This window comes from Cydia strobilella, chromosome 1, assembly GCF_947568885.1.
Source record: "Cydia strobilella chromosome 1, ilCydStro3.1, whole genome shotgun sequence".
Lineage (NCBI taxonomy): Eukaryota > Metazoa > Arthropoda > Insecta > Lepidoptera > Tortricidae > Cydia > Cydia strobilella.
In genome coordinates this window covers 14,562,534-14,580,894 of record NC_086041.1, presented here as the reverse complement: position 1 = coordinate 14,580,894, position 18,361 = coordinate 14,562,534, and the positions used below count along the sequence as shown (strand labels likewise).

The 18,361-nt window shown below is 40.4% G+C and overlaps 1 protein-coding gene across 1 annotated transcript; it reads left to right on the top strand.

Moving 5' to 3' along the window:
* The first annotated feature begins 11,458 nt into the window (after positions 1-11,458).
* On the top strand, positions 11,459-14,259 carry LOC134741458 (small glutamine-rich tetratricopeptide repeat-containing protein alpha-like). The gene has a single exon (XM_063674244.1). The coding sequence runs from the start codon at positions 11,554-11,556 to the stop codon at positions 12,436-12,438; it is 885 nt and encodes a 294-aa protein (XP_063530314.1). The 5' UTR covers positions 11,459-11,553; the 3' UTR covers positions 12,439-14,259.
* The last annotated feature ends 4,102 nt before the right edge of the window (positions 14,260-18,361 follow it).

Genomic DNA, 18,361 nt, shown 5'->3' with positions numbered 1-18,361 from the left:
TTGTTTATCTTGTTTTCTTTTAATAATAAGTTCTATATTGAAACGCATTTTCTCATGCAAAAACTGCATCATACAGGCTGTTTTCAATGGGTGGGTTTTGTATACGATATACGAAAATGATCTTAAGATACCCTCGCCGCCTCCCTTTTTAATTACGTGAAACATATTTACAAATTTTATTAAAAATCATACATGGTGTGAGAAAAACGTTAGATATGCCAAAATGGTTTTCACCTCAGCAGCTCGAACAATCAAATGGCGCTTTTATGCTTAAAAACAGTGACAGAAATTCGATTTTGCCCACCGAATAAGACAAAGTTTTTGGTTTCGCAGTGTTTGAGTGAATGGGTGTTCAGGCGGACAGGTGAATGAGTGTATAGGTAAATGGGTGAATAGGTGTTTAGGTGAATTGATGTATTTCCTTAATGTTTTTCCTTACTATTTTACATATGTTTTTACTGCTGAGGTGAAAAGTTGTATAAACCACATGGGACTAAAGTTTCTTTCCACTTCTTGCCTTATTCGCTACGCTCATGATCTACTGAGCTCCATGATGGTAATATAATCATATTTTTTAATTATCTATGTATGAACTGCGTTTAGAATCAAGGAAGCATCGTTGAGATTAGGTTGCCGAGTTGACCCCAGGCTAGTTTTAGTCATGGAATTAAGCCAGGACAACGCTAGGAAGATGTATATTTGGGTGGTTGTAATAATAATAACTAAAACATTCACTTTTATCATTAAATGTATATATGAAAAAAAAAAACGTATGTTGTTAAAAAGTGTCTTGTCACTTGTCAAAGAAAACTTAGATTAGTACCATCGAGTTAGAAATTTAATGCAAGGTACAAAATACAGTTATACGAGGACGACAATTACGAAGGACTCAATCCTTGGGAGCTCAGAATCTTCACTGATGGGTCCAAAACAGACAGCGGATCGGGCTCTGGAACCTTCTCAAAAGACCTGAACATGTCAATCACCACTCCGCTAGGAGCCCATAACTCGGTATTCCAAGCTGAGTGCATGAGCATCATAAACGCGGCGGCTGCCATCACTGCAAGGAAGGTAGTAGTATCCTCCATCCGCATACTCTCCGACAGTAGAGCAGTCTTGATGGCTCTAAAAAGCCATATAGTCACATCCAAACTTATACACGAATGCCACGAACGACTAATGGAGGTATGTCATAACAATAAGATCACCCTACAAAGGATCAAAGGACACAGCGGATCCCGGGGTAACGATGCTACGGACGAGCTTGCCAGGCAAGGATCGAGTGCGGGAGCGATTGGCCCAGAACCGATCCTCCTGATACTGTTTAGCAAGGTACGCTCAATGCTGCTGGCTCGTACAGGGAAACTACACACAGAACATTGGCTAAACCAGACTGGATGTAGACAGGCCAAACAAGCCATACCTGGCATCAACGGAAAGCTCACAAGGGTGCTCCTTTAATTAGGAAAGACCCGACTGATCATGGTAACCAGTGTCATAACAGGTCATGGACTATTTAACAAACATCTTTTTATAACAGGTGTCACAGACAGTCCCCTATGCAGAGGATGCATGGAGACAGAAGAAACAGCCTCTCACGTGGTGCTGGAGTGCAGCGGAGTGGCCCCATACAGGGCAAAACATCTCGGATTCCCGAGAGACCTCCCCGAGGTCCTACTCAACATCAAAGGTTTGATAGGTTTCCTCGAGGAGCTGGGCTGGCAGGACTAGCCCACCCCCATGTCACGCAAAATAGGCGCCAGTCGTCGAGTTGCGGAAAATCGCCCGAACTACAATACAATACAATACAAGCGCTTCACACACAAAAATATTTTTTTATTCAGTGACTGACCTGACGACAGGAACGCAGCAATGCGTCAGAAGTGAGTATAAAGCTCCCTCCACACTCGTGCGCGATGCGGCGAACGCGAGTGTGGAGTCTAGTTCACTAATCAGCGAAATAGAGAGCGGGCTTAACGTATAGCTGCGTCCGCGCGGTCAGTTACTGAATTAAATAATTTAAATACGGTGTGCAAAGCTTTACCAATGGTAATATAGTTGATCAAGCAAATCTATAGATGAGGAAAAAATTGGAGAATGCCTCTTGGGTCCTACAAGCCCCGCCCACCGCTTGCAGTCCGCCGCGCAGGATTGTCTGTGGTATGGCGTAGCAGGACTGTCATGTAGCGAATTAAACCGTGAATGTTAATGCAGGACTGCAGTCCGCCATTTTCTTTACAATGAAAAACACGGGCTTAGCAGGTTTTATTGAAATATATAAAGGAATTCGCTGTGTATGTGATCAAAAATCACCAAAATAGCTATTTTTTTTTAGAAATAGCACATAACGGTATTGCAAGAGCACCGACACGAGGGCCTACCGCGAAAAACAAAAAGCTTAATTTCTTTATCTGCCTCTCTATCACTAGATATTTTAGTTTATCGCAAGAGCGATAGGGAGGCAGATAGCGAAATTTCGATTTTCGTCTTTCGTAGTAGGTCCTGTGGTATACCTACCAATGCTGGTATGGTAGGACTGCAATGTAGGAAGTGTGTGCTATATCCTACTCCGCAGTCCTGCGAGGCGGACTGCATTGTAGGAGTGTGAATGGGGGGCTTAAGGTTGCCAGAGAAGAGCTCAACGACAGTGCGGTGTTAGGGTCGGCAACGCGCATGTAACTGCTCTGGAGTTGCAGGCGTACATAGGCTACGGTGCTTAACATCAGGCGGGCCGTATGCTTGTTTGCCATTGACGTAGTACAAAAAAAACTGGCGACACTGGTCAAAAAGCCTCTCATTATTGGTCAAGCTACTGTCAATCGTATCATCAATGTTGCCAATTTTCACAATGCAAAAATCTGATAAAATTCTCTATTCAATCAGGTGGTGTGAAAGCAAAAATGAAATAGGGTATTTGACTTCTTTTTTCGAACTGTCAAAACGATTTTGCTACTATGGAATTTATATGAAACACTAGCATGTGACGTCACAATCAAATTATAGTTTTATACAGGTTTTAAAATAGAAACTGTGTCTAAAAATAACTGCTTCGTCTACGTTTCTCTATTAATCTTCTGGTGCTTTATTTCACGCATAGTGTAAAATAATTTTTAATACAGTTGCTCAAAAAGTGCTACTTTTCGTGGCTGTTTAGCGTGCGGAAAGTTGGTTTTCGCGAACTAGTGCTTTTTACTATTCCAATTTTTTTAAATTTATACTTGTTCCAATTCATGACTACTTATTGATGAGTGTTTATATTAGTTTCCTTTAAACGTCGTAATCAACATAAAAACCTGAAAAATATGCATATTTCATATTTTATTACTTACCTCTTCATCATTATAAGTATTATTATACGTTTATTTTTTAATGTTGAAAAACCGTTCTTAATAAGTTGTCTGAATCGAACGGAACGCCTGTCAAAGAAGAGGCGTATTTTCTTACTGCAAGAATGTTTTAAGTTTCCAAAGGCAACATTCGATATTGTTTTTATAAATTAATGATAGTGTGGCGGCCTGGTTTATCTGGCCTTTTTGACCACACGTCTATGGTTTTGAAGCTGAAGCATGACGTTCAAAAAACAATAGACGTGTGGTCAAAAAGGCCAGATAAACCAGGCCGCCACAATATCATTATTTACGATTATTTGTGTATCGTAATATATTCCACTACTTGGATTTTATTTCTCATTTTAGCACAGACATACAATACGTGGCAGGGAAGCTAAATGTTGTAACAGACTGTCTGTCCAGAGTGGAAGAAATTGGTGGTTATGTGATTGATTACGCAGCTCTGGCAAATTCTCAAGACGGAGATAGAGAATTACGTCAACTACTACAACACGGCACAGGGCTGAACCTAAAGAAATTGAGAATCCCTGACTCCGATACCGAAGTGTACTGCGATGTCTCAACAGCATACCCGAGACCATATATAACGGAAACCTTCCGGCGAAAGGTATTTGACGCAGTACACAGGCTGAGCCACCCAGGCGTAAAAGGAACCATCCGCCTGGTAACGCAAAGATTCGTTTGGCTTGGCATCAGGAAAGATTGCCGATTGTGGGCTAGAGAATGCGCAGATTGCCAAAAGAACAAAATTTTACGTCACACTTCATCTCATCATTCTCCACTCCATCTCATCGTTTTTCACATGTCCACATAGACATAGTAGGGCCATTACCCTTTTCTTGTGGTTTCAGGTATTGCCTCACGGTCATCGATCGCTTTACGCGTTGGCCTTAAGCATATCCATTGGCCGACATCACTGCAGAGACCTGTGCACTAGCCTTTATATCAGGCCGGGTCGCCCGCTTTGGCTGTCCTACAAAAATCACCACGGACAGAGGCAGACAATTTGAATGCGAACTTTTCCGAAGTTTGGCGGCAATCCTTGGGTCCGAACATCGACCAACAACTTCTTACCATCCGGCGTGCAATGGAATGATCGAACGTCTCCATCGACAGTTAAAGGCAGCCATAATGTGCCATACCAACACGCACTGGGTAGAAGCTTTGCCGTTGGTACTCCTCGGAATCAGCAGTGCTTGGAAAGAAGACATCCAGTCTTCGGCGGCAGAGCTCGTACCTATATGGCGAGCCATTGCGCCTACCTGGTGACTTTTTCAAGCCTTCAGAAAACACTCCAGTGGACTACTGCAATGTTTTTCTACGACATGGACCTGTCAAAGGATCACTGGAATCACCGTACACTGGCCCATATAAGGTTTTGCATAGAGGAAGCAAAACATTTAAAATAGAGATAGCCGGGAAAGCATGCACTGTCACTATAGACAGACTCAAGCCAGCGTATATGTCTGAGGATGATTGGGGAAACCTCAACCACAGCAGCGCTACGCCTAACACGCCATTGATTCCGCAGCTACCCGCATCTGCTCCCAATAATCTGCCGCTAGAACGGGAACAAACTGCAGAAAGAAGAACACGTAGCGGCCGAACCGTAGACTTTCCGCCCCATCTGCTTGACTATCGACCGTAGCAACGGTCTCGGCGGGGGAGTAGTGTGGCGGCCTGGTTTATCTGGCCTTTTTGACCACACGTCTATGGTTTTGAAGCTGAAGCATGACGTTCAAAAACCAATCGCTGATTTTCCGTGTCATTTGAATTTTATTGATTTTATTTAATAATTATAGGAGATTTATAATAACGGGAAGTTTTATTCGACTCCACCAGTAGATCTCCTATAATATTTAGTACAATAGTACAATGTTTTAATATTTACAATTGTTTCTGTCTTATAGAACATGCATTTGAAAAAAAACTTTCATTGAAGAGGATTCAATAATAATAACAAAATTTATTCTAGTCAAATAAAAGCTAGAAAAACACCTCTTCATAATGTCAATGTCAATGATGTCAGTGTCACAGAATTAATAATATAAAAGTTTCAAATGGGACTTCCGGTTCGAGCGCCATCTTGATAGTTAGCATCGTGATTAATTACTTTGTTTTTTGCTTATTAATATTGTTTAAAGTGTAATATCGATAGCTTATTATACAGTAAACTAATGTGGTAGTGTGCAGTGAATGGAGAATTAATTTTGAAGCGCGTTTAACCACCATCTTGGAGTCAACGGCCGGTAGTCCACGTGCTTCTTGTAAAGACTAGCTATCGATTTACAAGAGCTAACAAATCACCGTACACTGTCTTGTACAACCGTACAATTTTTGTCGTTTGTAAACCTCTCAATACCTTGATACTGGCGAAATAGTCCCACTGGGCTGAAGCCATAATTTTAAAAGAAGAAGAAGAAGAAGAAAGTTTCAAATTCCATTCCTTACTTGTTGCTTTTCTTATTTTTTCGCAACTGTATTAAAAAACGTCGTTCGATACACGTGCGGATATGTCATTCTTCACTCGTCCCGAGCCTCCCCTACCCTACACGCTCCTACGCTACGCTCGCTGCTACTACGGCTCGTGGCAAGATATCGGTACTCGTGAAGTAATGACATACTTTCCGCACTAGCATCGAAATGTACTATTATTTTAAATACAGTCAAATACTATTGTCTTCGGTTACCGCGATAGTTACTCATGAAATAAAACTATGAAAACGGATTATATCGCGTATATTGAATTTATAATACATCCCGACGTTTCGAACTCTTTACAGCGTTCGTGGTCAACGGGTGACTGAGGAAAAATTACAAAATGCAAAAATACCCACATACTAAAATAATGAACAATCATAGACTACAAACTTTAAGGCTGGTTGTACATGCAAAATCGGTTCATAAGGCTAGTTATACACTATAATTATTTTTCAAGTAAAGATATATATATATACGCGATAAAAAAAACTATGCCGGCTCCAACCCTACACCACGGACCCGAGAAGATTTAATTCCGTCCTAAATTGTAGGAGGGTATCCCAATATGGGACCGGCAACAAACTCGGCGGGACACATCTTTTCAAAACATCAGAATGTCCAGCATCATCCAACACTACGGTCTCACAGTCTATGTCTCGCTTGCTCCTTTATCAGGTGGACTACAGGATCCCAAGCTGGTGGTAGAGAAAAGCCATCTTCCCTATTAAAGTTTGGATATTTCTTAATCTCAATGGCCTCGCGCAGCATTCTGGGTATGTAACGCTTCTCCTTGGCAAGAACCAGAGGCTTATCAAACTTGATTGAGTGATTGGCTTTATCCATGACATGCTCACAGACAGCAGACCTAGGTCGACGGTGCTTGACATCAGCTATGTGTTCCTTCACCCGAGTGGAAATGCTCCGTTTCGTCTGCCCGACATATGATAGGCCACACTCACAGTCCAGCCTGTACACTCCTGCAGTCTGTAGAGGGGTATTGCATTTTACAGGCCTCAGGAATTGTGACATCTTCTTCATTGGCTTGAAATATGTTTTTATAGAAGCACGCTTCAAGATGTGGCTGATCCTGTCCGTGACCCCCCTGACAAAAGGCAGAATGGCAGGCCTGCGCTCAACTGTGGGGATCTTAATGTGGGACCTCTGGTTGACCCGCGGTATCCTGAGCTCGTTTGCCTGGAGCGCGCGCCTGGCATGCTGGAGCTCCGCGGCCAGATGCTGGTCATCACATATCCTCTGGGCTCTCTGAAACAAAGATTTGCCTACTGTAACAAGTTGACTGGGATGGTGATGCGATTTGCCATTTAAGTACCTATCAGTATGAGTAGGTTTCCTATACACAGTGCGACCTAGGGTGTTATCAGGATTTCTTTTTACCAATACATCTAAGAAGGGGAGAGAACAGTCTTTTTCCAACTCCATAGTAAATTTTATTTTGCTATGGATGGAATTTAGGTGATCCAAGAAAGTTGAAACACTACTTTTTGGAAGTATAGTAAAAGTGTCATCTACGTATCTTTTAAATATCTTCGGTCGCACAGGAGCCAATGAGAGTGCCCTCTCCTCGAAGTCCTCCATAAAGATGTCAGCGACTACTGGAGACACCGGAGACCCCATGGCCACGCCGTCGACTTGAAGGTAGAATTCACCATTCCATAGCAAGTAGCCAGATGTAAGGCAATGTTCCAACAGCTTAGCATATTCCTCTGACATGTTCTGCTCACATAACCTCTTCTTGACAATTTCAATGCAGTCTTGTGCCGGTAGGCTTGTAAATAGCGACTGGACGTCAAAACTGACCATGATCTCATCATCAGTCAATGTTAGGTCTTTAATCTCACCGATGAAATGGTAAGAATCCTTTGTATGCGTGCTAGTGTTACCACGTAATGCTGAGAGGGCTCCCGCGAGGTACTGAGCCAATTTATATGTGGGAGCATCTATCTGGCTCACTATGGGACGAAGTGGGGCACTAGGTTTGTGTATTTTTGGCAACCCATACAACTTTGGAGGCACGGGGCAGTCAGGAACTAAACTTGCAACATTCAGATCAAGGCTGTCCGAGTAATCACTAATTAGTTCTTTAGTGGTTTTCAATACTTTCATAGTCGGGTCCGTCTTTACATGTTTGTAGGTTGTAGTATCCGCTAATAATTCCCTAATTTTCTGGTTATAATCTGAAGTATTAAGTACAACCGTCGCATTTCCCTTATCCGCTCGAAGAATAGTAAGGTCTGGATCATCGCGTAACGTTTTCAACGCGGCCAATTCATCTCTAGGCAAATTCCTTTTCGGAGGCTTGGCTTTCCGTAATAATGACGAAACATCCTGCCGTATAGCCTCCAAATCTTCCTTCTTTACCTGATTTTTCACCAGACAGTCTTCTACACTAACAATAATGTCCTCAAAAGGGAGCCGTCGACCTAGGTCTGCTGTCTGTGAGCATGTCATGGATAAAGCCAATCACTCAATCAAGTTTGATAAGCCTCTGGTTCTTGCCAAGGAGAAGCGTTACATACCCAGAATGCTGCGCGAGGCCATTGAGATTAAGAAATATCCAAACTTTAATAGGGAAGATGGCTTTTCTCTACCACCAGCTTGGGATCCTGTAGTCCACCTGATAAAGGAGCAAGCGAGACATAGACTGTGAGACCGTAGTGTTGGATGATGCTGGACATTCTGATGTTTTGAAAAGATGTGTCCCGCCGAGTTTGTTGCCGGTCCCATATTGGGATACCCTCCTACAATTTAGGACGGAATTAAATCTTCTCGGGTCCGTGGTGTAGGGTTGGAGCCGGCATAGTTTTTTATCGCGTATATATATATATCTTTACTTGAAAAATAATTATAGTGTATAACTAGCCTTATGAACCGATTTTGCATGTACAACCAGCCTTAAAGTTTGTAGTCTATGATTGTTCATTATTTTAGTATGTGGGTATTTTTGCATTTTGTAATTTTTCCTCAGTCACCCGTTGACCACGAACGCTGTAAAGAGTTCGAAACGTCGGGATGTATTATAAATTCAATATACGCGATATAATCCGTTTTCATAGTTTTACAGTCAAATACCTTATTGAAGGTCATTGGTTGGTCATTGGCTCTATTTCACTATGAAATGGGGTTGGCATCTGTCAAAGGTTTGCAGATGGCGCCATCATAGCTTGCCCCGTTTTCTATGAAATTTGGGTTAAAGGGCTGGCATCCAGAGCATTAAAAAAACGAAAATTTGACACAATTCTAGGGTTTGACAGGGCAAGCTATGCTGGCGCCATCTGCTAATTATTTCGACCGGCCAACCCCATTGTGTACATCCGTACACGCTAGATGAGATTGACGCCAATTTTTTTTTCTGATCAAATCGTCAGTTTAATTATCTCGTCTGGATTTTATACAATCGTGATATAATAGAGAGCTTTTCAGTCGAGTACCGTGTTAAAGCAACGAAGCTTGCTGAGTTGCTTAAGTGAGGTACCAGATTGAAAAGCTTGATAATATCGCTATTGTATTGTATACAATACTTTTTCTACGATACTTTCTACTAGTAGAATCATATAGGTAAACAAATCAAAAGTATACAGCTAAGATACGCGAGCTGCCGCAGGCTGCGATACCTTCATACTCGTACGCGCCCCGGCCGCCGGGCGCGGCGCCCCCGGCGGGTTGGTCAACGACACCTCGTAACTCATGAGGCCCTGGCACCTGCTCCTTGCTAAATTTAATTTTAAGACAGTTTTTTTCTCGATTTTGGCCCCCGTAGCCTATGGAGACTAACAAGCAACGCTAAGCGGTTTTCGTGGGGTATGGACGTTGCTATATGAAGGGTGTCACATGCGCGTTTCTGACTTATGAAGCAATGAGTTCTATCGTTTTTTTGCTCACCAGTTAGCGCCTCTGTTGATGGTGGTCCAAAAGACTAAAGAACAGCTGTCAGTCATTGAAGTGACAAGTGACATTTGACATTTCGAAGACCACCATCTACACTAGCGCCCCTAGCGGCGAATTCATACGCGTTAGCCCTCATTGTTTCTACTACAACATAAAATAAAATGTTTTTGTTGGCCAACCAATCACAAAGCAGATGCGACGCAGCAGCGTGTTTAAGTAGGCTAATTTGCATTGAATCGAGTCTCCTTAAACAAGAAATATTTTATCGAAATGTATGAAATTCTATTTTCAAAATTTTTATAATTGACCATGAATCTAGTATAACTGGATCGGTCACGAGGAGTGGGGGAAAATGACCGAACGGGATAGTCTTATGTATCTTTCAGTAGGAGTAGCAGAGAAAGCGCTGTTATTGTTTGTCCTTGTCATAGTTTCACTTTTCCACCGCTGCCACAACCGAGGTTGTGGCAAACAAATAAGTACGTGACATGTCATGTTTGTTCGTTGCTTGTTTAATTATCGTTGTTTTGTATGAAATTGTGCTTTCTCTTATGAAATATAGTGATGGTCAGCGTTTTGAATGCTTGAACTTTGATAAAATACTGGTGAATTGTTCTGTAATCGGCTGTAATAGCCGCTCTGAGCAAAAATATGAGATCATAACCTTGCACACGTAAGTACGGTATTTTACACCTTCCTCTTAACGCAATATGTGAGAATAACATCGTAAAATTACGTTACACTCAAAGCAATGTAGAATCAAACGATTTCAATAAAAATATCACAATTATTTACGCAAATTAACAAAACATTATTTGTAAAATTATCCGCCCAAATTACGTAGGTAGGTAAGAGTCTGAGGTCAGCCATTTTTAAACTTCTTCTTAATTTAGCTGCATAACAATCATGTTAGGGATACCAGATGAAAATATCATAATTTTATGGGTAATTTTGACCTCGAAGTTTTTTCGTACTTCTAATTCCAAAAAATAAATAAACAAATGTTGTGAAGATTAAATGTGGTGTACATTAATTGGTGTGATTGCGATTTGTGATTTCTTTAAATTAAAACCCATAATACATTTTATTTTACGTTTTATTTACTAAACATGTTTAGTTTTGTACCACCTGCGCGAATTATAGGAGGTATTTCATTGTTTATACGCCTAAAAAGAACGGCCCATTGACATTTTATTTAACAATTTTTTAATACCGTCAAACAAGCTAACTTTGCCTCCAGGGTAATCGCCCCAACGTGATATCAAATATTGGGGTAATTTTTACCAATATGGTATCCCCACGTTTATGACGTCATCTATGTCTATCCCTTACGGGCGCACGCGTATAGCTGGTCTATGTAATGCTAGGTCTATGTAATTGACTAAACCGTATCGTCAAAATTCTTAAGGACCCTTCACACTCGTGCGCGAATCGCGCCGCGAAGCCGCGAACGCAAGTGTGAAGTCTATCTAGTTCGCTAATCAACGAAATCGACTCCACACTCGCGTTCGCGGCTTCGCGCCACGTAGTATGCAGTGGGCTTAATGCTTGAGTCGGAAGATTGACTGATTGAAGAAGTTCTACAATTACTATTATTATTTGGTATGTACAAACCTTAATGCATGGTGATGTGAAAACACTCGTTTAAAAAAAATCATTATCAAAATACGACGTGTATTGCATGATCTCAAACGGCTTGAAAAAACTAGACAACGTGAGCTTGTCATTCTCATTGAATTGTCAATCTAAAAATAATAAAATCCTTCCAACACCGCATTTTATAAAATTTCAAGAACATCTAACTTTTAAGAACAGGATGTCGGACGTAAAGATCGTCGCGGCGTCGATCGTCAGCTTCCTAAAGCAACAACTCGAAGGTTCGGAACTGAGCGCTGACAGCCGCGAGAGCGTCGAAGTCGCCGTGCAATGCATAGAGACTTCGTTCGAGCTTGGGGCAGCCGATTCGGCGCGTACTGTCGACCTGCTGGCGCTTGTGCGTAACACGAACAGCGCGGGCGGCTGCGCACCGGGGCCTGTCAGTGCAGCTACCAGCGCTGTCGCTGAGCAGCTTAAGAACGAGGGTAACGAGCTGATGAAGGCGGAGAAGCACCGCGAGGCGCTGGAACGCTACTCGCGCGCCGTGGAGCTAGACCCCCGAAATGCTGTGTATTTCTGCAATCGCGCTGCCGCTCACTTCAAGCTGGGTGAGCACGAGGCGGCAGTTGCCGACTGCACCGCGGCACTCGCACTGCAACCTGACTACAGCAAAGCGCACGGCCGTCTCGGACTTGCGTTGACCGCACTCGAGCGACATCGTGAGGCGCGCCAGGCATACGCGCGCGCTGCGCAACTTGAGCCAGACAACGAGTCGTACCGCCAAAACTTGCGTCTCGCTGACGAACGGCTCGCTGCGCGTGGCGAGCGTGGGCCCGTGGACCTAGGAGGGCTACTACAAAACCCTGCTTTGCTCAATATGGCTACAGAGATGTTGGCGGATCCCAACATGCAGAATCTTATCTCGGGACTTATGAGTGGCACACAACCGCAAGGAGGAGGAACAGGTGCAGCGGGTGCTGGTGGCATGAGCGCATTGTTGGAGGCAGGGCAAGCACTGGCTCAGCACATGCAGGCAGCCAACCCCGAGCTGGTGGAGCAGCTGAGGCGCCAGGTGCGGCCTCCTGGGCCCACGCCACCTCAGTGAGCAACGTTACAAGCCTACACTTTGGGACTCTAACCTGTGTTTTGTCTCTCATGGACGGAATGTTGCTAGCTATATAATCATTTTACTCTCCATTCCAAATAAATCTACATAAAAGGAAATTCTCTTGAATTTATTTAAATTAAATAATAAATTATGAAATTATATTTCAGTGAAAATACATGAATGGTATATTTCCTAATGTAAATATGCCGTTTTTCAAATTAGCAGACAAAATTTACATAGATTAAAGTCATTGCACATACATGCTATAACTTTATACTTATAAATAAATGCCTGGAAAAATTAAAATTTACTTGAGTAGTTTTGTTAATTTCAGCAAATGTACATTTACCATTGACTGAATATTAGAGGATCAATGACCATTTGTATAGATTTATTGGAACAATCATTATTAATCCATTCAGTATCCTGTTTGGTTATAGAATTAAGTTATTCTTACAGTTAGTTTTCTTTATGGGATGTAGATTTTCTTATTTTAATCAAATTATTTATTTGGTAAACCTACTTGATATATGTATTTATTTATAAACAAATTATGAATGTTTTTACAGTATCCCTGTTCCGTTGTTTGCAAGTTGTGGAGATATTGGAACTGGATCATAAGTTTACCGGATACAGGTATTTTTGTATGGGAACGAAACCGGTATTTTTTCGTTCTTTGTTAATTATTGCATTTCTAACGGGGCAATCTAATAATACAAAGTCATTACCTAAAAACAGAACTGAGTCCTACATATGGAGTATAAAATAATTCGAAATATATTCCGGTTCTGATCCCTGCATTTTATGATATTGTCATATTTGAAATAAATTGTTCCAACCACAACTTAGCACAATGGCAACGAATATTTCGTCTTAAAGCTTATGGTCCTAGGGGTCCAGATACCCTAACATTAGTAACTAACAAATTTGCATTTTGTGTGTTACATAATTATACTTTTTACTTACCTAAATAATAATATGTTGTACTTCACGTCACTATTGCATGGTGCTATTTGTACTGTTGAAAACATTCACATGTACCATACTAGTAATAGACTCATCTTTTATCCATGCATTCAACTACATTGGTAGTGATAAGATTTCAAAATGTATGCTGTGCAGCCCTGCCTGTATGGTGCTGGCAAATGTGTAAATAAAATACAGATATGTATTGTATAAATGTGGACAAAGATATGTATAGTCTGTGTAAAGTTGTGCAAACAATTAGCCCATAAATACTGCAAAAAGTTTCATTTGTTACAGTAACAACCTATTTCGTTCACATTAGTGTTTTTTCCATGCATGTGATGATTCTGTAATGGGTCTCTATTGTTTGACATAATTATTGAAAGTCATAATGTAATGATTGTCATATTTATCATTAGTCATAATTTGGTTTTTCTCAGAAACGCGTAACTTTTCAGGATTGCCATAAAACAAACCTTAATCTAACCTATCTATAGGATAACCCAAGGAAAATCCTGAAAAGTTAATGGTTTCAGAATTATGACTAATGATAAATATGACAATCATAACATTATGACTTATAATAATTATGTCAAACAAAGGGACCCCTTCTGTAATAAAAGGACCTTCATGCACCTCACGCTAAGGTACATTTTCCTAAATAATCGAACATGATAAAGCAATATTGCTTTAATTTCGATCATCATCATCAATAATTGATCAGCTTGTTTGCATAATGTTTTGGACGCTGACTATACATATGCACAATGTTACAGCCGCCGCGGGCGCCTCCACGCGACTATTTCTAGCTAAGATATGAAATTCGTTTTGTTAATAAATTTATTTGAAAAAGTCCTTGTTTTCTTGATCATATTAGAACAGAATTACCACATTAGGCTCATTAACTCGATAAGTTTAGCAAGTGCAGTTGTTAGCCGTCTGCACGATGATGGTGAGATGCCTTGTTTTCCAGTAAGTATATGTATACTCTGTTGTTTTCCTTGTAACATCTTGAGTTACTAAAAAAGGAGTGTACAGGTTTTTAAAGGGTCGGCAACGCGCGTGTAATATCTCCGGTGTTGCAGGCGTCCATAGGCTACGGTAACTGCTTACCATCAGGCGGGCCGTATGCTTGATTGCCACCGACGTGGTATTAAAAAAAACTTGTTTTCCTTGTAACAATTGATGATTTTTGCAATCGGGGGCCGATTGCCAAGGCACATATTTTGATTTTAAGGTGTAGAGTTTGAGAAGTTAGGGCGTGTAGAGTTAGAAGCTTGGCTCTACAAGAAGAGGACAAATCGCCAAACGTGAACTATGCATCGTTGAAGAGTTCCATTCTGATCATTATCAGCAGTTCCACTTCATCAAATGTCACTTTTTAAAATGTAAATGCTTGACTTGTTGATGAAAATACTAAAATAACTATATGTACCTATACCTTTAACATTTGAGGAGTTCCCTCGATTCCTCGTGGATCACATCATTAGAACTGTGTTTTGACAAAAACGGAACCAATCTGTATGTATACCTATACTTACAATCAAAAATAGTACATTTCGATGCTAGTGCGGAAAGTATGTCATTACTTCACGAGTACCGAGATATCTTGCCACGAGCCGTAGGCGAGTGGCAAGACTCGGGACGAGTGAAGAATGACATTTCCGCACGTGTATCGAACGACGTTTTTTAATACAGTTGCGAAAAAATAAGAAAAGCAACAAGTAAGGAATGGAATTGGAATTCAAAACTTTTATATTATTAATTCTGTGACATCATTGACATTGACATTATGAAGAGGTGTTTTTCTAGCTTTTATTCGACTAGAATATTTTTTTATTGAACCCACTTCAATGAAAGTTTTTTTCAAATGCATGTTCTATAAGACAGAAACAATTGTAAATATTAAAACATTGTACTATTATTACCTAAATATCATTATTTACGATTATTTGTGTATCGTATATTTATAAAAACAATATCGAATGTTGCCTTTGGAAACTTAAAACATTCTTGCAGTAAGAAAATACGCCTCTTCTTTGACAGGCGTTCCGTTCCATTCAGACAACTTATTAAGAACGGTTTTTCAACATTAAAAAATAAACGTATAATAATACTTATAATGATGAAGAGGTAAGTAATAAAATATGAAATATGCATATTTTTCGTATTCTTACATTAACAGTAGGTTTTTATGTTGATTACGACGTTTAAAGGGAACTAATATTAACACTTATCAATAAGTAGTCATGAATTGGAACAAGGATAAATTTAAAAAATTTGGAAAAGTAAAAAGCACTAGTTCGCGAAAACCAACTTTCCGCACGCTAAACAGCCACGAAAAGTAGCACTTTTTAAGCAACTGTATTAAAAAAGAATTTTCATAATCGGTCCAGACATGACGGAAATATGGAGTAACAAACATACAAAAAAAAACAACCGAATTGATAACCTCCTCTTTTTGAGATTTGGAAGTCGGTAAAAAACTACGATGTGACATAAATAGCACTAAATACTTGTGACGAATTGAAACAAATAATTTTGCTTATGACCGGTTAGAACAAAATTTTGGTGTGACGAGTCCACATGCCTGAATCCACAAAATCAGTAGGTACCTTAGGTTACTTAGCTTGATTTCCGCAAGCCCAAACCAGATTTTCTTTTTCAGCCTAATAATACCTGGGCGACCGAGCTTTGCTCGGAAAACATATAAAAACTTAAAAATGCGCGTTTTCCCAGATAAGATGTGAAGTTAGGGCTTGTAGAGTTAGAAGCTTGAGATCTAATAACTTTTTGACAGTGAGAGCCATATGGTCGTCTTCGCAACATTTTACATGAAAGATCTTCGTTAATAATGCAGGGCGTCACTTATTAGGACTTTTTTATTATAAAGGTCATTCACTGCATGATATTTCAATAGTAAGTTGTTGACAGACCCTACACAAAGGAATATTATTCTTATTTGTTCTTTGACGCCAGTAGGCCGACCACATGATTGACGCGACAGTATCTCGCCGCGAGATAGACTAGGTACCCGTCTTTTACTAACTGTATGAATTAAAGGGGGACGGGTAGTCTATGTCGCGGCGAGATACTCTCGCGCCAATCAGTTGCTAGCCCGGCTGACGGTCGCTTTTTAACCGACTTCAATTTCATAGAAGGAGGAGGTTCTGTGGACTTCCGGTTCGAACGCCATCTTGATAGTAGCCTCGTGATTAATTCCTTTGTTTTTTGCTCATTAATATTGTTTAAAGTGTAATATCGATAGCTTTATTATACAATAATCTAATTTGGTAGTGTGCAGTGAATGGAGAATTAATCTCAAAGCGTGTTTAACCACCATTTTCGTGAGCCGGTAGTCCACGTGCTTCTCGTAAAATCCAGCTATCGGTTTTACGAGACAACTACAAACAACCACCGAACAGCGTCGTGCTCTAAGAGCATTTATTTTGTTCCTACCCTTTTACGTGACATTGGCTACGGGCAACACCGCCCTCGAGTCCATCAAGAAAATAAAGAAAGGAGGTTCTGTATTCGGTTGTGGCTATTTTTTTTTATTTTTTTTTTATGTATGCACCGATTATTCCGAGACCCGTAGTCCGATTTGAGTAATTCTTTTTTTGTTCGAAAGGCGCTACTTCCAAGTTGGTCCCATATTAATCCGGTTCTGATCTGATGATGGGATCCCTGAGGATTTGAGGGAGCTCCTCAATTTTTAAAGGCACATGTATGGTGATTTGGGTGTTTTCATAAGCAACTTGAGCATTTTCTCTCGAAAACGACCAATTTGATGAAGTGGACCTGATGATGATGATTGTTTTGAAAATAGTAATGACGATTTTTTAAATGTAGGATGTTCAGCGATTACTCCGAGACCCGTGGTCCGACTTGAACAATTCTTTTTTTGTTTGAAAGGAACTACCTCCAAAGTGGTCCCACATTAATCTGGTGCTGTTCTGATGATGGGATCCATGAGGAATTGAGGGAACTCCTCAATTTAAAAAGGCACATGTATGGTGATTTGGTCGTTTTCTTAAGCAACTTGAGCATTTTTTCTCGAAAACCACCAATTTGATGAAGTGGAGCTGATGATGATGATTGTTTTGATGATAATGATTTCAGCGATTACTCGCCGCACCCATGATCCGATTTGAGTTATTCTTTTTCTGTTTGAAAGAAGTTACCTCTCCAAGGTGTTTTCGTAATATTTTTGGTTCTGATCTGATGATGGAATCCGTGAGGAATTGAGGGAACTCCTCAATTTTTAAAGGCACGTGTATGGTAATTTCGGTGTTTTCTAAAGTAACTCGAGCATTTCCTCCCCAAAACCACCAATTTGATGTAGTGCAACTGTAGCCTAACCACGAGTTTGACACTAAATATTCTTCGTAACTAACTTTGTACACTAATATGCCAGTACGAGCACAGATTAATAAATAGTTACTACGTAATAGATACATCATTCCCATACAAAAACCAAAATACTCACGCTATAATAGCCTACAAAATCTTAATAATAATACCTGCTGCTCAGGACGAGAAGAAATGTACCAGAAGTACGCGCACTAAGAGTCGAGACTGCCTTGCTCGCCGTGCGAGTCACGGTCACGTGCCAACGCGTCATCGTAAGAATGCGCTAGGGTTGTACTGTTACTTATGCTATTATTGTAATAAAACGAATGTTGCGAATCAACCATATTTTTTATTAGTCAATCAAATATTTAAAAACAACACTTATAATACCTGACTCAAAAAACTCCTTAATTTACGATTTACCTACTTATGTTCAAAGAAATAAATGGTGACAAAATTCATAAAGATAGATTTAAAATACTACTCACCTTTCTTTGTCTCTCGGAAATGAAAAAAACAACAAATTTTTCTTTGTTTTTTGACCTTTACACCCATCTACTGCACAATAATTACGTGGTTTCGGCATTTCGAAGCGTAGGCG

Coding starts and splice junctions, on each gene's coding strand:
- LOC134741458 (XM_063674244.1), top strand. CDS start 11,554: ATGTCGGACGTAAAGATCGTCGCGGCGTCGATCGTCAGCTTCCTAAAG.